Below are 22,184 nucleotides of genomic sequence, written 5' to 3' on the forward strand. Positions count from 1 at the left end.
GAGGTGTGGCTCATGTGTATAGCACTTGCCTAGATGTGTGAGGCCCTGAGTTCAATCCCCAGTACTGCCAAAAAAAAAAAAAAACCTGAGGAGTGCTTCAAGCATACCTTGAAACAGGTCTCTCTCATGACTCTCACCTTTTGTGCCCAATCTTGCCTCCACTCTCTCATCTCCTTGAACCTGGCGCTGCAGCACAAGTAGACAGTGAATATCCACATGATGAAATATTGCTCAGACTTGACCTGAAATTAGGACACGCACTATAACATGGAAGAACCTTGAAAACACCACACCAAATGCAATAAGCCTGTCACAGAAGTACAACTACTGAACGACTTCACTCATAGGAGGTAGCTGGAGTAGTCAGATTCATAGAGACAGAAAGTATAATGGGGGCTTCCAGGAGCTGGGGAGAGGAGAAATGAGAATTCATGTTTAATGGGTACAAGTTTCAGTTTGGGAGGATGTGAGAATTTAGAAAGAGATGATCATGATTGTACAAGAATGTGACTGTCCTTAAGGCCACTGAACCCTACACCTAATACTGGCTAAAAATGGTGAATGTTGTTACATTATATGTACCATGATTTAAAAATTTAAAAAAAATAACTAAAGTAGGAGCCATGTATGGTGACATACACCTGTAATCCCAGCACTTGGGGGACCGAAGCAGAAAGATCACAAATTTGAGGCCAGCCTGCGCATTGCTCAGGCTTCACAGGGGAGAAAATAGTGATCCTGGGTGCTCTCAGGGAAATTCTTTGCTGTTGGTTCTTTTAAATGAATCTGTGAGTTGGATGGGAACTAAAAGAGACTGGGCCTCATCTCGTGCACATGGGAACGGAAAGTCCAGAGGGTGGGGAAGACCCTCCTCAGCTATCAAGCATGGAGCTGAGTAGGGTCAGAACACACCTGCAACTCTGTGTTCACATCTGGGCCCTGCCCTTGAAGATGGGTGAGCAAGTGGATGGAAGTAGGGTGCTGTTACTAGTTTGAGAGCGTGTGATCTTTGTGAGCAAGCCTCACCCAGGGAGAGCAGAGGCGCTGCTTCTAGGCGCAGGGGTGCTGTGAACACAGGAAGAGGCTGTTGCCCTGCCAGCCTCCCCTCCCTGGGAGGGGAGCTGACATCTCTGCTTCCTTTCTTTTTGCCTACAGAATTCCAGAGGCAGGAAAGTGTCCGGTCCCAGCACAAAGGCATCCAGTTGTATGACACCCCTTATGAGCCCGAAGGCCAAAGCATGGACTCAGACTCAGAGAGCACGGTCAGCCCACGTCTGCGGGAGAGCAAGCTGCCCCAGGACGATGACAGGCCCGCTGATGAGTATGACCAGCCATGGGAGTGGAACCGGGTCACCATCCCCGCACTGGCAGGTAGGAGCTGCGGCCCTGCTCAGGAGGTAGCTGCTGAGCTCATGCTCAGAACTCACTTTAGGTAAATGGAACATGTACAGGGTCATGGCCTGCCTGGAACAAACGCTGGGGAAACTAAGAGAACCATTTGCAGAGCTGCTCCCATTGGACCTGATGGAGCCATGTGGTCCCATCCAGTCCTTCATGGTTCATATGTGCTACTGTGCTCGCTACCCCAGCTGTTGTCTGAATCTGTTCAGAGCACAGGCAAGGGCATGTCCTGTCCAGGCCAGCCTCCTCTCTCCCTCCTCCAACACTGGTTTTCCAGAATCTGCATGTCTGTCATAGTACCAAGGTTCCATTCCCACAGCTTTTTTGGAAAGCAGTCTGGCCACATGTTACAAGTCATAAACTTGTCTCACATCCTTTGCCCACTCCTGAGAATCTATTCCATATTTAAGATCTGAAATTCAGGAAAGGGGTTGTTTATAATCATGCAAAATTGGGAGCAACTGAAAGAACCAGCAATGGGGATTGATTCAGGGATTTTTATGCATCCAACTGGGGGAATATTGTGCAGCCACTAATAAATAAGTGATGTTTAGAAAGTTTATAGCAACTCAGGGAAATGCTTATATTTAATACTAAGAAATGAAAAGCCAGATGCCAAAACATTTGTATACATCTTAGATTTTAGGTATGTAAAAAGAGAGACATTGAGTGACTAATTTAATTCTTACCACATTGAAAGGCATAAAGCGAGTTTGAGTTTGTTTAAAATTCACTTTGCCTTAAATCTCCCTCTTATTCATGCACAACTAGACCCTGCATCCCTTTCAAGTCCCCAGTGATGACCCTATTCCATGTTCTGGGCCTCTGGGTTGATGTTCTATCTGTTCTAGCACATTGTGCTCACAGTTCCCAGTACATGGCATGTCCCGTGCACATCCCTTTTCTCTGCTGGAAATGCCCTTGTCCTGTCTGGAAAGATCTTGAACCTACTTCGAGGCCAGCTTGAACATCCCCAATCTGTATGAGCCCTCCTTGGTACATAGCAATGCTTCCTACCACTTCTCTTCTGACCCATCCAGCTTCCTGCACACGTCACTGGTGGAAAGAGTCACCTGCCAAGCTGTGGGCTCCACAAGGATGGCCTGACTTACCACCTTTCTTTATTCCCTGTCCTGGCTGAGAACCAAAGACAAGAGAAATGCCTGACAGTCCTTAGCCATCTAATGTCTCTTCTATGCATTTCACAGCCTCCTCTTCTGGAACCAAGGGAATCCAGAAACTTACCCCTGGGCACTGCTGATAAGGGCTGTGCAACTCCAGGGGTAGGAGGAGTTTACCGTCCATGAGCTTGTTCTTTGCAAACACTGGTTTCAGAACCAGACTCTGGTGGTAACTCCCCTGGATACTGCAGGGCCCTGACATGAGACAGCACTACAAGCAAGCATGGTGTTGTCGTTGTCCTCCCCACCCCACCCCACTCCCCGCTCCGGGAGCTGTTGCTACCATTGATACTCTAGTCTGGCATCTTGCTGCTTAGAGTGTGGCCCTGGCTGGCACATGGGCATCACCTGGGAGCTGGTTAGAAATGCAGGGTCATGTCCTACCCCCAGACCTTCGGAGTCAGAACCTGTTTTGCAAGTTTCCAGGTGATTTATGTAGATATGTAGATGTTCAAGTGAGACTCACTTACCCTGTAGGACATCATCTCTTGGAAAACTGTCAGGCCAGAAGTTGCCCACTTGCCCCCCAAAGGTGGTTTTAGAATTTCCCAGCATTTAGTTTTTCACAAAGGATCATAAGGCCTCAGGAAGAGCTATCTTGGAAAAGGTTTCTGAGTCCATAGTATCCATTATTCTGGCCTTGGTTTTGTGTCCCTGAGTTACTTTTGTGTGACATTATCAGTCTGACTTACTAGGCTGCTGATGGAAGACAGATGCAGAATCACATGCTCTCCTGTGTCTCATCAAGTCTCAACTTTCAACGTCCTACTCCAGAGTGGATGTCAGCTGTGCTTGTCCCAAACAGCTTTTGGCTCCATTCTGATTCCTGGGATAGAGGCAGAGGAGGCTTAAGCACTGTTTTCTCATCCTTAAGCAAAAGTAGGTGAGAGACGGACGGACCACCTTTCAGATAATGATGCGTTGAAACAACTCCATTGGCTTCTAAAGTATCATCATGGCCCAATTTGTCAACCTTGGAGTTTTGGCTGCTTAGAAATGAAGGGCAGAGTTCCCATCTGATGTGCTTTGGTGTCCAAGAGTATAAGCAGTACGTGCATTTTGAAGGGGGGAGGGGCGGCCAGTGTTAGGTATGTGTGTGTGTCTGCACTCAGGCTAAAAGGAAGAAGGCAGTGCTTGTGGGGCCCTTTTTATTGCAGTGCGTTGAAAAAAATGTCCTCCCCCTCCCCCCTTTTTCTTGGCTCTTAGGAGCTATGTTGGGTCCTGGCAGCCGAGGATGCGGGATTCATTGCTCGGGAGTAGCTGTGTGGGTTGAAGTTGGCTGGGTGTAATTGTTACCTTCTCATTTCGCCCTTTGTATTCTGATTTTGTGCATTTAGGCTGGTTGAGGAAACCTGGGTTTCCTTGGGGGGCCTAGTTAGTTTTTCAAATTCCTGGAGGGCATAGAGTGTGGGGGGCCCTCACAGAGCAGAGCTGGGCCCAGGGTCCAGGTGAGTGGTTAGCATTTCGTGAGACCTAAATATGTACAATGAGCTTCCATGGCTGAGTGCTTTCCATCCTGCACTCCTGGTGAGAGGTCCTTCTGAAAGGGATGCTGGGCCTTGTGCACAGAAGCAATCCCTCTTGGCCAGGGCCCTGGAACGGCACATATGGAAATCAGACTCTCTTTATCTCTGGGCTGGGGGCTGCAGCCTCAGAAAGGTTCCATTATCACTCCCCAGTTGTCATGACACAGCTCTCAGAGGGTGTGAGGTGGTCCTAGCTTCTTGGGAATAAAAGCTGAGTTCCCTTCTCTCAGAATTACACAGTCCATTTCATCAAGAATTGGTGGGTGAGGAATGCTAGCTCCCCCAAAGAATGCTGGGTGTTGTCTGTCTTCTCTGTCTCAGGGCATGATGGTGGCCTGGACCAGAGCTGCCACCATGTGGGGTCCCAGCCACTGGGATCCATGCCTGGTCAGGTTCACTGCTGGATATAGAGCATGGGCTACAGCTGCTCTGTCCACAGAGAGCTAGTATGGCTCCCGTCAAGCTGTCAGCCCCCTTCCTACCTGGCAGCTCTGGCTCTGTCCCCACACCCCAGCCTTACAGCAATAAATAGTGAAACTGGCAGGTGGGTCAAGAAATGACCTCCTACCCTTACCAAGAGGTGTAGCTCTGGCCCCACATGAGGCCCAGGTGGCGCTCCCTGCCCAGCTTAGGGAAGGGGATAGATAAGAAGCCTCAGATGATGTCTCCCTTTCTTGGGGTGGTGCAGATTAGTGTGGCACAAATAACAAGATGGTCCAATGAAACCTGCCCTTTTGTAGCCAAAAAGGGAGGGGCCCACAGGCAGGGGCCAAGAATTAGGTCCCTTTCACATCCCTGAAAGGTCAGTGCAGGGACAAGGACTGAACCTGTCCTGGAAGCCGCAACTCCCTCACCAGACCAGCAGTCCCCATCACAGGGATCCTAATGGAACTTATGGAGCATCCCGTCAGGAAAGAGCAGGCAGGGCAGCTAGCATCCACCAAGCACTTTCTGTGTGCATTATCTCATCTACCCTAATTCCACCCCTGTCCTTCCCCGCCCCCCCGCCCCGCACCCCCATCCCAGAGGTCAGTTTCCTCCTTTTACAGATAGGGAAGCTGAGACTCAAAGAGAAAACAGGACTTTCCTGGGGCCCACAGCTAGTCAGCGGCAGAGCCCACGCTCTCACCCTGGTGATGCCTGGCTTCTCCCATGTACCAGCTTCTCCCATGTCTTAGGCAGACCATTTGGAATTGAAACAGCTCCAGTGGAGGATTCTCAGACTTGGTTCTGACCAGCACCATACCACAGGTTGTCCACATTCTGTTACCATTTAACACAGGGAGGGCCTGCCATAACACAAAGGATCACCACCGACATACACACACACCCTTCTCCTTAATTACTAAAGACTTTGCGGCAGAGCCAAACAGGCCATCCATGGGGAAAAATTGGGTTTCCTTTGTGGAGTTTGGGTCTGTGAAGTAGTCAGCAGAGTGCTTGATCTGGGAACCAGATGACAGGAGAGTAGTGAATTGCCCCTCCAGCCTTTGGAGAAAGTTAGTTCATTTGTGACTCAGTACCTGAAGATTTGTCTCCCTTGAAGGTACTTTTCAGACAATGCCCTGGGCTCAGCCAGTGACAGGTCTGTCTCCTGGCAGAGATGGAAGACAGACATATGACTCAGGCGTAATTATTTTACTCAACTAAAGTTTGGTTCTTATCTGTCTCCCTCCTCAGCTTCTTGGTGGATTTCTCCACCCTAGAAAGGTTAGGACAGTGTGTCTTGCGTGTCAAGACTGATAGGACAAGAGTAAGTTCCACATTCACATCCTAGCTCCACCAGTCACCAGCTTCAGGACTTTGTGCAGACTGTCCAGTCTCCTGAGCCTTGGTTTTCCCACCTGTTGAATGGGGGATAGTCCCCACTCTTGTTACACTGAACCTCTGTGGTGATCCAGGGAAAAGACTTTGTGAAAAAGAGTCATGCATGTAGAACTGTCACTGGAGTTCAGGAAAGGCTTACTAAATTAAATAAAATTTAACTTCATATAAAAACGGTACTGCATAACAAGTCACTTAGTGGACATGGAGGCCCCTTTATGAAGCATGTTCCCAGTTATTCCTGTCAGGGGGAATTCCTGTCATAGGGGTCCTAACTCTCCACTTCCCCTCCAACCACCGACCACCCATTTCTTCATTCTTTGTTCAGTCTTTCCTGAGGATGAGGCCAGTGTTCCCTGGGAAAGAAGGGGTCCCCTCCACCTTCTCCCAAGAGAAGGTGTATGGATTGCTCCATTTGCCTAGGCTGGGTCGCACCCTCAGTTCCTGAGGGCGTGGGGGTGAGAATTTGCATTTCTCACAAGTTCCAGGGTGATGCTCCTCCTGCTGATCTGGAAACCCCACTTTGAGAACCTAGAGTTTACCAAAAACATACTGGGTATCAGGTGTGGGGCAGGGAAGTTAGGGAAGGGATGGCCATCTCAGCTCAGGCAGTGTTAGTGTTACCTCCTCCAGGAAGCCTTTCCATACATGATCAGTTCCTTCTCCACTGTCCTCCCAGATTGGGCTATGCCCCTCCTCTGCACCTACCACACCATACATGGTTTATTCTGGAACAGCCAGATACACACTTGTCACTGTGGAGTGCTGCTGCTATGGTGTGCACCTGGAGGCACCCTTCCAGCTTGAGTTTTGACATGTCTCAGCCTTATCAAGTGAGGCTGAAAGAGAAAGTAATGTCCCAGGTGTGTCTGTTTCCTAAACAGCTGTGAGTCATCTCTGAGCCAACTCAGTTGCCTAATGTAAAAGTAATCTTATTAGGGGAAGAGGGGAAGGACAGGAAGCTAGCATTTATTGAGCACCAATTACAAACCTGATATAGGCTAACCCTAGAAGCCCTACTAGGTGAGTGTTGTTTCACTATCGTCATAGTACTGAGGTTCACAGAGCCACAGCAGTGAACGTGAGGCCCTCTTACCGCAGAGCATCAGCCCACTCCACTGCATTGATGTCGAGTGTGGAAAGGTGGATTTGAACATGGCCCTTACCCAACCCCTTGTGCTGGGGCATTTGTTGAGGCAGGAGCAGCTGTCTGACTTGCTCCGTGTTTACCTTAGTACTTGTCACTGTTCTCCACAAACACAAGTGCTATGAAGCTGGCACACTGACGTTGTGTGCTGGTGCTCTTCCCACCCAATCCTATGGCCCATCCTTGGGGACTCAGAATGAACAGGCCTGAGCTCTGCAGAGGGTTCCACGGGAAATCTCAGACCTGGCCTGTTCCAGCCACAGGTCCTCCTCAGGACCACTCCCCTCCCAGGATTCTTCCTGTCTCCCACATACCTTCCCAGAATGCTTTGGGCCTGCAAGGAAATTAACAATTGTGTTTGTACCAGGAGCTTTTTGCTGTGTAATGAGTAACAGCCGTAATTAATGTTTAACATGTGTGAACAGCAGGTCTGCCTAGGAAAGGGGAGGCTTCAGAGAGAACTGGGACCACTCACTTCCTTTAGCTAATGTGTTACTGAGGGGCAGGTTTTTCCAGGTTTTTGTTTGTTTGTTTGTTTTTGTTTTTTTGTATTTGACATATGAATAAATTCATTAGTAACCTAAAAAAGAAGAGTTACATTGTATAAGTGTTCTTCAAGTGCCTTTGTCTCCTGTGTGGAAAGAACCCAGAAATTTGATAGATTATCTTTGCCCTTCTGTTTGGCAGATCAGACATCTTCATGTCTGTGGAGTCAATAAGCAATGTGCGGTCAAAGACCCTGCCTGTCCTGATCACATCTGGGTCCCCACCTCACTCAGTGCCTGGCACACATGAGCACTGAGCTGGTGAAGTTGCCGAGTGAGTCAGGTCCCAGGAGAGCCAACCTCCAATTCTCTTCTGATACTAGACTCCGTGGTGATGGTCTGGCCTGCTTGTACACGGATGCTTTGTTTTTGTGTCCCCATTCTTGCATGCTGTACACCTGGCTCTTCTCCAGCAAGGCCAGGAGCTCTGCAGCAGGTGGGCATTTTCCTATGCCTGTTGCTGCCTCTTGTCTGAACTCCCAGTGTGAAGCTGAAGGTGCATCCACCTGTCTAAGGATTGACCAGGAGTCTGGATGCCACATGAGTGTTCTAGTGGGTGGCAGGCAGCCCCATGACAGCCGTGCTTGTGGCCAGCCTGGGCTCGTCCCCTCCTGGTTCTCCCTGCCATCCCTCACTGCTATCTGCAATGGGCTGTGGGAGAGGCTGGAGCTTGGGTCTCCTGGGCAGGAACACTCATTTCCACATATGCTCAGCCTGCTCTGGGTGGGTCCTCAGTCTGTGAATGGAGGAAAAGTCACTTTCCCAGGCTCTAGGATTTTCCTAAGTGTCTATGAGGGTCTGCAGGTGTCACTAGACACAAGCAGGTCCCAGGTATAAGCCTTATGGGGTGCCCGGCCCCAAACTCACGAAGGAGCTTAAAGGTTGGGACCAGGGGTTTGGATTTAAAGCTTCCTGCTGCCACTTGCTAGTAGGGTGACCTGGGGCAAATTGTCTGTTTCCTCATTGTAAAAGCCCTAGGTTTAAGTCCAAGTTCAGAGCTAGCTGTTGACTTTGGGTGAGTCAGTCGCTTGTGTAGCCCTGCAGTTCATGTATGTGAAATGAATTTGATGGTGAAGATGACTGGCTGTAGCCACTATAGAGGCCTCTTTTTTCATCAGGCTTTGTCTTAAATCTGTAGCAGGCACCCAACAGTAGTGTCCATGTTTTCTTTGGGGGCAGTCACAAATCAGAGGACAAAGGCATGTGCCTTCTGCCAGGCCTGCCTTCCCTGTCCCAGATTCAAGCACACCTGTAAGAATGGCCTTCAGGGAAAGCTTGCCCCACCACCTGCCCTCACAGTGAGAACTCATAGCTCCCTCAACCATGGTGGCACACTGCCCTGGGGCCTCCTGCCTATGAATTGGATGCAGAGGCCCCTAGAAACCTAAACCAAACATTTCCCAATCTGTCTGTTATCTTACAACCCCACTGGAGGGAGAACCTACTCACCATGCAGGGAGAGCAGAGGGGCAAGCCAGGCCCACTCTGAACTGGAGGGAAGAAGGAGCCTCACCTCTGTAGGCCTCAGTCTCTCCACCTGTGTAATGGGAATTCTCATACATGTTTTGCTATGTGTGATGAGGGTCAGGTAATATAATTCATGTGTTTGGAAAGTTGAAATTGCAGAGGCCTGTTGTTACAGGAACAGAGTGTTAATGGTCTACAAGTGTTTATGCACTGTTGCGAACATTTATGGCATTTGTTCATAGAGTCTGGGGGTCATGCATTCCACCCCCATCCCAAACCAATGCACAATTTCCTGCATTGCCCCCCTAGCATCCTGGTGGCCCGTGTTCACTTCTGCCTCATCTGTCTCTTTGGCAGCCAAGGGCTCTCTGCAAGTGACTCTATTAAACAGTGTCTTGTTCTTCATCCTTTTAAGCCTCACTGCCTCCATTAAAAAATTTGAGGCCCGGTCCTGTGCAAAAATGGTCCTGTGCAGAGAATTGGGAGGGTGGTAGGCTGCAGGCCAGCCAGAAAGGAGCATCTAGACAAGACTGAGAGCTGAGTTGGCCTCCCCTGGGGCAACCTCAGGTGAGGGAAGTCTGCCCAGGGCTGGAGTCCTAAGCAGAGGGTCAAGAGGAGGGCTGGGCCACTGCCTGGTGTGGCGGCCTGTCCCATTGGCCTGTAGAGGCAAATGACTGCAACAGTCCTCATTTGTAAATTGTGGCTAGCAATAGCACTGGCCTCATAGGCTCACCATGACAATTAGAGGAAAACATGCTCTTCAGACCTCCATAGTACCTGCCCATTCACAGGAAGCTCTAAAAAGAACTGCGCCATTTTCAAAACTTTTAAAATAACTTGAGGAGGGAGTCCAGCTCCTGCATTTCCTTTCTTGACTCATGAATGAAGGTTTCATGATCCTGCTGAGCTGGGTGGGACTCACTCATTCAACTCATATTGAGTACCTACTGTATACTAGGCACTGTTCTAGGCATGGGGGATTCAGCAGTGAACAAAACAGAAGAAAACGTCCTGTCTTTTTGCAGCTTCCAACTTTATCTAGGGAAGTCGGGGGAAAGGAAGACGGTTTCTGTTACAGGACACTTTATCCTAGTGTGTGAAGGGAATTGTTGTGAGTATGCCTGTAACCATGGACACAGGCTTGCCACTTACATAGGACGTACCTGCACCTCTGTACATACAACATCTGATACTAGCCACCTCCATGGTCCTGGAGTGAGTGTTGTCAGCCCTGGTTTGCATATAAACAGCTAAGGATCAGAGAGTTTTGAAACATGACCAAAGTTACACAGTAGGAGGCAGAGGAGGCCTCCCTGACTCCTGAGTCCACACCCTTTCCTCTATCCCCTGGCCTTGTGTCAGCCCCATGGGTCATTCACTGGAGCCAGCTGTGTGTTAGAGAGACGTCTGAGACCCTACGTCTGCTGAGCTTGCATCTGATTTTGAGGAGACAACAGTACTGCTATAGTAGAGGCCAGTACTGGGACAGTGTGTAGACAAGGGACTTCAGGTCTCAAAGGAGGAGAAAGGAATTCTACCTGGGCCTCAGGCAAAGCTTACCACAGGAGGAGGTAGCATTTGGGCTGAGCTTTGAAGAACAGCTGAAATTTTTGCAGAGGGTGAAGAAAGGGATTCCAAAGGTAGACACTATAAAGCAAAGGCTGACAAGCAGAGAGATGGTGAGTTTGGGGACCGCCCATCCTCAGTGATGACAGCATAAGGGCGAGGTGGAACCTAGAGGTGTTTTCTGAGGAAAGATACATGTGGAAGTTCAGGTAGGAGCCAAGTCACTGAGAACCAGAGCTCCAGAGTGAGGAGAGCGCCATCATCCACAGGCACTGGGGCATCAGAGAGGGCTCCGAGCCCAACAGAGCTGTGCTGTAGAGGTTCATTGGCGTTTTGAAGATTGTTGTCTCAGGTCCACTCTGACCAGTGGACAGGAAGGAGACATACCCTGAAGGAACACATTTGTTTCATCTGAGCAAACATTTTGAGGGTGATGGAACCTAGAGCCTCACACATGCTGGGCAAATACTCTGCCACTGAGCCACATCTGGCTCAGACATTTCTAAGCACCCTTTTCATGCTGGGCTATGCAGTGAGTTTAGCAGCAGACAAGAACTGGAGAAAGCAAAGGGAAAATCAGTCCCAGGTGCCCCCCTCAGAACAGCTGGGGGTCTGGGAGGAGAGGCTTGTTCTTCCCAGGGGTCAGGGTCAGCTTTGTGGAGAACAGCATCTGCAGTAGACCCTGGAGGCCTCTAGGTGTCACTCAGGTGGAGCATCACTCAGGAGGCCCCTTGAGAGAGACCTGGCTCCTGCCAGCCCAGCCTTCGGCTATTCTTAGGAGAAAGGATGACTAGGGTTGGCTGAGCCCAACCTGCAGCCCCACAGTCCCAGGCCTAACCTCACCCTGCTACTGGACTCTGAGCCCCTGAAGGAACACTTCCTGACCCTCTTCAGTCCTTCATTCCTTCACCCCTTAACCCCATGGAAGAGTTGTCAGGAGGGCTAGTGCTAACAAGAGACTCAGGCACCATACTCTGTCATTGGTAGGGACCAAACTTCAGGACCAGTGGGTGAAACATCTGTAATACAAGTGGAAAGGGGACCGAGGAAGGGCCAAGAAAGCTTCCCAGCACGTGGGGGAACTCAAGCTGGGTGGTAAAGGATGAGCCCTGTCACCTGGCTGGAACTCTTGTGAGGACATTTGGGGGCAGATGGAGGAGCTGAATGACTGTGCCTTGGGGCATGTTGACAGGCCTTCTCTCCCGGCCTCTGATCCCCATCACTGGAACAAAGTCAGATGAGGCCCTAACCGGCTCTCTGTTTCTCTCCTTCCTGCAGGATTCTGACTTCATTTTTCATTGCCTATAGGTGGAATTCATTAGGTCTGTCACTCTAACGACTCATGAGGGGAGCATTTTTTCTCTCTGAATGCAGATACTCTTTTGAGGGACTGTGTCTTTATCTTTGCAGAAAAATCACCAAATAAAAAGAATTGCCATTTTAAATTGCAGATTAAAGAGAAACTTAAATAGAAGGGATGAAAACAGTTTTGTTTGCAGCTTTTGTTCTTATTTTTTTTCCCCTTTGGCTGCCGAATCACTGTACTTGGAGTTTGTATATTTGTATTTTAGGTGAAATGATTTGCCTAATTAAGCCTGTCATTCATCAGCACCTGTTCTCTCTAAAATATATGGCTACATTAATAAGCTTGCCAACGACTGTATAAATTAATTCAGTGGGGAATTACAGTGTCAACTAGGACATTCTTAGGTTTTATCCAATTTATCGGGTAGGAAAACTGATACTCTTTTTTCCAATAAAGCAACACAGCAACTCATTAAGTTTCTTCATTTAATGATTCATTGAGCACCTGTTACCCTGCAGGTTCTGTAGTAGGCAGAAGGGTGTAGGGGCACCACATAGAGCCTCTGCCCTCGTGAGCTCACAGGGAGCCAGACAAGGAAACTGGTGATTAGGGCACTATGGACTGAGATCAAAATAAGTCTGGGCAGAGGTGAGGTCAGGGAAGGCTTCCTGGAAGAGGTGGCTTCTAAAGGTACTAGAGTAGGTGACACCTGAGGCTAGGCAGGCAGCCAGGCCCCAGAAGGCCTCATAGCTTATGCCAAAAAGCTTGGGCTCCTTCCCCAGTCTCTGTGTATGATCCATGCCCCCTCCCTCTGTGACAGGAAGTCTGTTGGGGGGTTAGTATTGGCCTAAATTCTTAAGTCCTGATTTTACCAAGGACGTCAGAACTGAGCATGACTTCCTATTTGCTGTCTCTCTCTCTCTCCTGACCTGTAGAAAACTAAGCCTAGAGCCTCACCTTGGCCTCTTGCCTGGCCCATACCTGTCCTGCAGGATATCACCCTCCTGTTCCTATAGTGGGGGACATTAGGGGAAGCCCATGTGGGTGCCCACTTCCTTTCCCAGGCCAGGAATCCAGGCCTCCACAGCAGTCCTCCTTAACTGGTCCCCACAGAGAGGCACGTGCTATTCAAGTCACCATCTAAACCCTCCCATCACTGGGTAAGGTTCCTGGGCCCCACTTCCAGGGCTGCCCCCACCCCTTCATCAGCAGTCAGGGGTCTCACACCCACCTGAGAGTGGTCGTCCCCATCCAAAGGACCAAGTTCCTTAGAAGGGGGTTCCAGAACCACCCTGTCCACCTGTCCACCTGGCCCCAGAACTCAACCCCACCCCAGGTCACCCACACCCATCTGCAAGGTGGGTGCTCTGGTCAGAACCTGCCTTACTCCTTCCTCCCCCTACCCAAGAACATATACCCCATTTGTGGGGCTGTGTGGTTCAGCAGGAGCCAAGAGGGAGATCCAGGCTGCTGGAGAGATGCCAGGGCCCAGCTCTGGGTTTTACCCCAAGCCCCCAATCTCAGGACCCCTACCTCCATCATATGCAAAGGGCTTGGAAAAGAGCTTTGAGTGTCAGCGAGTCATCCCCTCCTGGGCAAGGCCAGCCCCACCCTCCACTGCTCAGCTTGTAGCCTCTGATCCTGTCTGCCCCCCCCCACCCCCCCTTGTGTGCTCTACTTGGAGTACATGAATGAGTCCTGCCCCTTCTTCCTGCACTCCCCCTCCACCATCTCCTTCTCTCTTGTAGCTAAGGTTCCACGTACCCCAGCACTCCATCTCTTTTCAGCACAGCACTTTCCCCCACGAAATACTGAAACACTCTGTCCTTGTCTCATAACAAAACCAGAGTCCCTTAAACCCCCAAGGCCCCACTGTCAGGTCCCTCCACCTCCCAAATGCTCTACTCCCTGACCACCTCAGAGCCTAAACTTTGCTCCTCCCTCTGCCAGGGATGCCCTTCCCATGGGACACCCCTCCTTCCCTTCGGGTGCTTACTCAACCATCACTTTCCAAGAGGCCTCCTCTGCCCTGCTGTATTTGTCTGTGTGGTGCTTGTCACCAGCCATGGGCATGCATGTTTATTCCTGTCCCTCCTCACCAGGACTCTGAGCCATCAAGTGTAAATTTTTTGTCTTATTTTGTTCACTGCTGTTTCCTCAGCTTTGAAAGAGTGTTTCAGGTGGATGGACTGCCTGCTAGAACCCACTGCTGGGGAGACAGGCAGGCCACAGACTCAATATGATCACGAGAGCAGGTGGGACCAGTGTATCTGGAGCCTTTGATTGGCAGAAGCCTCCCTTCCCAATTTTCTTTAGTGATAAGTGGAGAAAAACTGTCTTGGAGGGACAGAAATGCCTCAAGGTCCCTTGTGGAAGAAACTGCTCGGTGACTGAGATGTAGAACAGGTTTATTTGCATTCCTCCATCCTAGTTGACAGCATGTTGCCACAGTGGGGCTGGGGGTCTCCCCACAACAGTCTGTAGTCACAGGGGTTAATTGCCCTACATAGAACCAGAGGCTGCCTCACTGCCTCCATGTGGGCTGGGCAGAGAGAGGGGAGCTTTCTGCCTTGGTGAGGCTCATGGAGAACATGGGTTGGATGCTGCACCTGGAGGCAGCTTCAGGAACCTCGTTCTGCAGGCCTGGGCCTGGCAGACTTGATACCCCATGTACTAAGCCATCAGGTGTCTTCTCATCTGTCTTCACTCTCACCTAGAATGCTGGGAAATGGGGCCTCAGAGAGGGTGAGTAACTCAGCCAAGGCACTGATGGGCAGCAGTAGGAGAGGAACTGACCCCAGTTTCAGTTCATTATCTTCTCTGTGGGATGTCCTGTGCCCTTCTCAGAGCTGTGAGGTGAACTGGGGGCCCACAGGCCAAGGGGCAAGAAGTTTTTGGTCTCCACTGTGGCACACTGTTCAGACCTCACCTGTGTCTGGGCCATGCAGGGGATCAGTATGAGCGAGAGCAGACTTAGACATGCAATAGGGGCCCTGGCTGGAGCGCTGCTGGATTGGACCAGGAGAAAAGGGGGCAGTGTGGCTCTGGCTGGAAGGAAGATGGTGGAAGAGCCATTTGGAGACACTACAAGGAACAACTTTTCTCCGAAGAACCATGTAGAGGACAACCCCCCCACCCCGCCCAGGAGGGCCATCCCCCCATGGTGGAGATACAAGGAGTTTCCTGTGGGGTTGGGCTGAGCTCAGTGGTCTCTAGAGACACATCCAGCCCCACACACAGTGTGGCTTTGCACAATCATGTAGCACCTACATGTCTTGTCTCAGGAAGTCGTTTTCTGTTGTTATAACAAAATATCTGAGGCTGGGAATTTATAAAGAGGATTGTTGTGGCTCACAGTTCTGGAGAATGACAGATCCCAGGGCATGGTGCTAGACAGTACCTCATGCCACTTTAGTCTCTGGTGGAAAGTGGAAGGGCGAGTAGGTAGCTGCCAAAGAGAGAAAACAGGAAGGGCCACCTGGCTCTCATCAACCTGCTCATGGTAGCTGACCCAGTACCAAGTACTCAGCCTGCTGTTCACAAGGGCTCCGCCCCCCCCCCACCCAAAGGCCTCCCTCCGGGCTCCACCTCCCAACACTGGTGCATTGAGCAATTAAGGTTCCAGCACATGAAATTTGGGGACACCCTCAAACCGTAGCAGAAGCCAACATATTTGGAGCTGTGTTTTTTCTTTGCCTCCAACTCTTCCCTACTGCAAATTGTAGGTGAAGGCTGCCTTACTGTGTGCCACTAAAGCCACCCAGGCGGCACATCAGGTAACCATGCACCCTCTCTTTCTCTCTCTCTGCTCTCATAGCCCAGTTCAATGGCACCGAGAAGCGGCAGTCATCCCCCTCACCTTCGCGGGACCGAAGGCGCCAGCTCCGTGCTCCTGGAGGGGGCTTCAAACCCATCAAACATGGGAGCCCCGAATTCTGCGGGGTCCTGGGAGAAAGAGTGGATCCCACTGTCCCACTGGAAAAGCAAATGTAAGTTCTGCCAAAGTGAAGCCCAGTGCCAACCCTAGTTCCTGTCGTGGCTGAGCACTCCTTCTTTGCTGTCCTTTAAGTGGAGTCCAGGGCCTTTCGTCTGCCTCGCTGCAGAGGGGCAGATTGTGATTCATGGGAGGGCAAGGCTCCTGCAGGGCTGTGGCAGCCGGGGACTGGAACATGCGTCTCCTGACTCCTGGCTCCAGGCCTTGTCTCTCCACACCATGTTGCCACCTTACCCTCTGGCTAGTAAAGGAACTACACAGTTCATCCCTCACTTTTCTATCCTACTTTCTAATTTCCTCATGCAGCGAATAAGTTCTTGAAAAGCTAAATATAAATGAGACCTGTCCCTCAGTGCAAATCGGAGTTCTAGTTTGGTCGTTTTTGCCCTACAGCTGTTTGATACTAACTCTGCAAGGCCTTTGCACCCTTGATTTGAGTTTTGTCAGTCCCTTTCTCAGGAGACTTCTCTTCTCACTGCCTCCAGCAGTAGGCGAGCCTCGCCCTTTCTGGTCCTTCCTCCTGACTATAATTATATTCAAATCTCCCATGCTCTGCCAGGTCCTTAATTGTGTGCAGGTTCCTGCCCTGCTCTGAAACTTTCTGTGGCTTCCCATTACATCCAGAATAAAGTCCCATCTCCTTGGCCTGCCCTCACTTAGACTGCCTTTTCACTTTGTCATTATGCCGTGTACCTTGGCTAGAATGAGTTTCTCCAGGAACTTGATAAAGCAGGTATCTTCATGTGTATCATTTGTAAGCAAATGTATAATAAAAGGAGTTCTCATACTCTGCATAGCTGGGAAAATCAGGACCCGGCCTCGTGACCGCTGGGACCCTATCTTCCCTTACTTCCTCCTCCTACTACACTTCTCTCATCCCTACCTTGAGCACCTGCCTGGCACAGAGTAGGCACTTTGTAGAACCAGCATGCTTCCTCATGAGCCTTCCTTGTGGGTAATCTGTGCTGCTTTAGTCTTGGCCCAGGGACCCTAGTCTTGCTCAGCCGGTGGTCTCCCCACCCACAACACATACACACACACAGAGGAGAGGAAAGGCTTGCTTGGTGAGCAAGATGCAGGGTTTTCCAAATGATGTCATGTGCCACCTTTGGAAGCCCGTGTTGTCATCCCAGGAGGCTGCACTCCTTTGTGGAGGTACTGTGCTCCTGCTGTGCGGAGCTCGCCGAGGAGGCTCCCAGCCAATATTATCAGTCAGATCTCACGGCCATACAGATTGCACGGCTGGCTTTGTTTATTTCTGATCAAACAGTGCACTTGTTAATCAACAAACAGAGTGTGATCCAGAGAGGCTAGTCCATGTGTAGCCTGATAAGCAGTGACCAGGCCTGCCTGGGTCAGCCGAGGCCCCGCCCGTCCTCTGTCTATCCCCCCTCCCACCCGCCGACTAAGCTGGGCTCCCTTCTTTTCCCTTTCCTGCCCAACAAGACCCTCATCAGGCACACGGGTTTCTCTGTTCCCCGATGCTTCATATTCTCAGGTTATCCAGGTCTTCCAGAAGTCCGGAGTCATTGCCCCAGAGGTATGCTTAGGCAAATCCACTTCAGACCACCTGTGTCCCATCCTCTCTGTCTTATGTCATTGTTACCACCAGTATGTAAACAGGTTCCAGTCCAACTTTACCAAAGTAAGTGAAAAAACTAACCTGCACATCCCCCTCTAGCTACTACACCTGCTGAGAGCAAAAGCCCCGTGACAGCAGGAACTTGTCTGGGTAGCCATCACCTCTCCATGGCCCAGAACAGTGCCTGGCATGTATTAGGCTCTCAGTAAATGGCTGTCGGCTGAATGAACAAAGTCTCCAAAGAGCCATGGGTACTTCTCCCCACTCCGTCACTTCCCCTTCTCTCTCACCCACCACAGCCAGCTCTCTTTTTCTATCCAGACAGCCTCTCCTTCCCCCTACCCCCACCCCAGTCACTGTTTCCTGCTCCTTGGCAGCTCCTTGCCTCTGCTTGACCTGAAGGGTGGCCTTGCCAGGGCTCAGTTTCCAGCTATGTGCTCTCCCTGGGTAGTCTCTCCCAGGATCCTGGTGATGATTCATAAGTATATCGCTCAGCCCACACCTCTCCCAGAACTCCTCACTCCTACACCCAGTTGCCTCCCTGGCATTTCATGTTTAACGTGTTCAGAACCAGGCTCCTGACCTCCTCATCCAGCTTTCGTGTCTCCTTCAACTCCATCACATCTGTCTAGTTAAAGTTAAGGCTACAAACCTAGAGTTATCCGATTCCTTTCTGCCATGTCACCATATGCTGCCAGTTCTTCTTCCATGTTGCCGTCAGATCCACCCATCCCTCCCACCTTCAGAACCATTGCAGTGGCTCCTTGCTTGTCTCCGCTTCACTCTCTCCTCCTCAGATGATCTAGAGCAAGTAATGTCCCTGTGTAACACTCATTACTACCTAGTATGCTTAGGATGAAATCACACTTCTTCCCCCAGCACACTGCCTTTCTGCTATGTGGACACCCCAAATGCATTCCTGCCTCAGAACCTTTGCACTAGCTATTTCCACTGCATAGATGTTTTCTTTGCTCTTCACACAGTTGGCTCCTTCTCATAATACAGATTCTTGGTTTGAATGGTTTCTCCTCTGGGGCCTCTCCTGACCATTCCAAAGCAGGCAGCTCCCTTGCTCCAGTCCCTGCCTTACCACGGGTATTCCTGTGTAGCACTCGTCACTCTCTGGAATGGTCTCATTTATCTGTTTGTTGACTCGCCCTCTCCACGTCAGCCCCGTGAGATCAAGGATGTGGTGAGCAGTAAGTAAATATTGGATGAGCCAATGGATATTGGATGGGATGAATGGAAACAGTCGAATCTCCCTAATCTCCCCGGTTCTGACCTGGCTGGCCAGCTGGGGTCCAGCACGTCCCCAAGATGGCCTCCTGCCTGGACTCCCTTTTCAACTGGCCCCTTCCCCCACAGGACCACCCAGGCCCAGCCTGTCTCCTGGGCTACAGCCTCCTGCTGACAGGCTGCCCAGTGGCTGCCTGGCTCCTGACCCAGTGGCCTTTGCTCTGTCTCTCCTTTGATCCTCAACCCTGAGGCCCCTGCCTGCCTTTCTCTCCTCTCCTCAGGGAGCACCAGGAAGACCTGGCAGCTTATCCTGTTTACCACCAGGGATTACCCTTAACAAGGGAGGCTCCCTCTTCCAGCCCAGCCCGCCTTGCTGCTGTGCTCAGGGAGGGACTGACGCCTTGCTGCTGTGCTCAGGGAGGGACTGACGACAGGCAGCACTTGACAGGCAGCACTTCCCAGGAGACTACTTCTGGTTCTTCCCTGAGGGCGGCTCAGCTTCAAATGGCTGGAAGTTGTTTTCCTAATAAAATGTTTCTGTTGGCTCACTTGGGGGTGTGCTGCACAGGCAAACTCTCCAGGAGGACACCTCACCAAATCTCTTACCTCTCATTTCTGAAGTCACCTCTGTTTTTGTCTCACTTGCTCCCCATGATAGCCATGTATCCTCTGCTCTAAACCACAACTTGGGCCTAGGCATCTCTGGAAATGTTTTCACTGTAGCAATTGGTGTACCGCCCCCCCTCATCCCGCTTCCTGTCTCTGTATAGCCGTAGAAAGAAAGGCTAGTCTGTCGTCTGCACACCCTGACCCCACCCGGGGGCAGTTCAGTCACGTTCCCAGTGCACAGGGACACTCCCATCTACTCTCCAGTCCTCCCATTTTCTATAGACTGCTCTTTTTTAGGTCATGATTTTACCGTAGCTTAGGATACAGCCTTGTCCATGGCAGGAAGCACACAATGACAGGCAGTGGGGGTTTCTCTAGGCAGAACATCAGAGCTGCTAAAGCCCTGTCTCCAGGGCACGCATAGGAAGGTAGTGTCCCCATGTCAGCTGGGACTGTAGCAAGCAGCCCAAGGACTGCAGGCCAATTCCTTATAGACAGGACGTGGCCCGTGTACTCTGCTAGTCCTGACTCCTTTTGCTGATGCTTGTGGTTGCCACATGTTGAAACTCACTCCACTCCAGGCTGTGCAAAGCCCTTCCTTTGGGTCATCTGCTTTCATTCTCACAACCCATAGAGGGTCTGGCATGGCCCTAAGTTGGTAGAGAGCCTGGGCTCTGCCAGCTTCAGTGGTTTGCCCAGCCAAGCCTCTATTGTAGGGATGAGGTGGGCTCCAGCAGCTACCCACCTGCATTTCTGCTCTTTCCCGTAGCTTCGTGTCTTGCCACCTTCCACTGGCTCCGGCCCCTGAGGCCCTCAGGTCAACAATGAGTCTGGGGTCTACCCACTTGGTGGCAGAGAGCATCTTTACTCTTGCACTGAAATTTCCCCTCCAGTTTTCCCAATCCTCACAACCCAGAGTTGGGCTCACTGCTCCACACCTCCTCGCTCCCCTCTGGCATGGGCAGTGTCCAGAAGCAGTGACGCTGGGATTCCCATGTGCCCGATCCATGGCAGAGCCATTTGGCAGGAGTATGGTGCAGCCACTCCTGTACTGCATAGAGAACACTGCACTTTGTCTCTCAGATGCCACAGAGTCAGCATGGCCTTCCTGTTGGCACCCGCCGGTGGCTTCCATGTCATTCAGAGAAACTCTCCAGACCTGGCCTGCCTCAGACCTCTGGGGCCACACTGCCCATCCTTGCCTCCCAGCCTCTTTCCAGTCGCAGTGGCATGTTTCTAGCACATTCTAGGCAGACTCCTGCCTTGGACCTCTGCTTTGACCACTCTTCCTTCTGCCAGAAAAGCTCCTTTCCAGCTGCCATGCTTGCTGGCTGCCTCTCTTGCTTCCTGCAAGCCTGCACTGAAGTGTCACTCTCTTCACAAGGCGACCCTGCCTAAAATAGCAGTCCCCTGTAGTCCCTAGCCACATGATCCAGCCTCATTTCACCCCCACAGCACCTGTCTGTCCAGGGTACACTATGTGATTACCAAGGGAGCTCTGGGTTTGGCTCATTCTTCTCCCCCAGAATCTCGCATGCAGCTATTGAATAAAGGAACCAATGCATACCTGCCTTGTCACAGGACGCTGGGAGTTAGCAACTGCCCTCTTGAGGGTGCTGAGCCTCCTTTGGAGGTCAGGCTGGGGGCACCCTGTTTCCGCTGGGCTCTGACTGCGCTCTGCCCTCTCCCCAGATGGTATCATGGAGCCATCAGCAGAGGAGATGCCGAGAACCTGCTGCGACTCTGCAAGGAGTGTAGCTACCTTGTCCGGAACAGCCAGACCAGCAAACATGACTACTCCCTGTCCCTGAAGTAAGTATAACACACCCACTGCCCATCAGGTGGTCTTTGTGGAACACACCACTGCTGGCCTGTGATAGAAAGATCCGCAGTGCCCCCTGGGAAACTTGGCGGCACTCACTGTTTCAAGCTTTGGTTTTTCAATTTGATCTCACTATCCTGAGACACAGAGGAGCTGTCTCATTGCCTTTGCTGCCTTCCCAGAGAGAAGGGCCTTGTTGGAGAGTTTATAGTAACTAAGCAGGGATAGGTCTGCTCTCACATGTGCCATGAGCCAGCACCTGTACCAAGCTTCAACATATTGCATCCCTGTCTTAAGCCTCACCACAGACCTTTGATGAGGAACACAGTGCTCCCATTCTGCAGCCTGGGAAGCTGAAGCTCACAGAGAGGGCATGGCTGGCTTCAGGAGCAGGGCCAGGACTCGAGAGCAGCTGTTTGACTCTCCACAGTGTCACATGGCTGCTGTGCAATCCTTTTCCATCGTCTCCAGGTTGTCTTTTCAATAGGTCTGGTTTTCAGAGGAATGCCAGGAGGAGCTGGGAAGTTTCCCACAGGTATTACTGCCTGTGGCTGCTCTGCAAACTGCCAGGCCTTTCTGACCCATGAGGAGTTTCTGTCGGCATGGACAGGCTCAGAAATAAGAAAAGGCATCTTGGTTGAGTGCTGCATCATTCAGTGCTATTGCTGGGTAGGACCCAAAAGAGCTTCTAAAACCCATTTCACAGATAGGAAAACTGAGGCCCAGGGGAAGGAGGAATTGCAAGGACAGAGTCTGTGACATAATTAGTATGCAAACCCTGACCCTGCAGCCTGACGGCACCCAAGAGTAGCAAAGCCTCTGCCTGGCTTCCTTTTTGCATAGTTCATCATTACTAGAGGCCATGTGATGGAGAGTGGGCCTGCAGAAAACCTGTCAGGAGAGCCTGTGCACAGGCCAGCAGTGTAGATAGGTCTCTGTGCGGACAGGGAGAGTGAGGCTGGACTGTGTTTTCTCCTG

The 22,184-nt window shown here is 51.0% G+C and overlaps 1 protein-coding gene across 1 annotated transcript in view; it reads left to right on the forward strand.

The window, feature by feature from the left end:
- Nucleotides 1-22,184, forward strand: part of Shb (SH2 domain containing adaptor protein B) — a 122,008-nt gene that overhangs the window by 82,682 nt on the left and 17,142 nt on the right. The window contains exons 3-5 of the mRNA XM_020157883.2: nt 1,156-1,371; nt 15,781-15,952; nt 21,077-21,196. Of these exons, the coding sequence (XP_020013472.2) occupies nt 1,156-1,371; nt 15,781-15,952; nt 21,077-21,196 (508 nt within the window). The remainder of the gene's footprint in view (nt 1-1,155; nt 1,372-15,780; nt 15,953-21,076; nt 21,197-22,184) is intronic.

Source organism: Castor canadensis, chromosome 13 (assembly GCF_047511655.1).
Source record: "Castor canadensis chromosome 13, mCasCan1.hap1v2, whole genome shotgun sequence".
Lineage (NCBI taxonomy): Eukaryota > Metazoa > Chordata > Mammalia > Rodentia > Castoridae > Castor > Castor canadensis.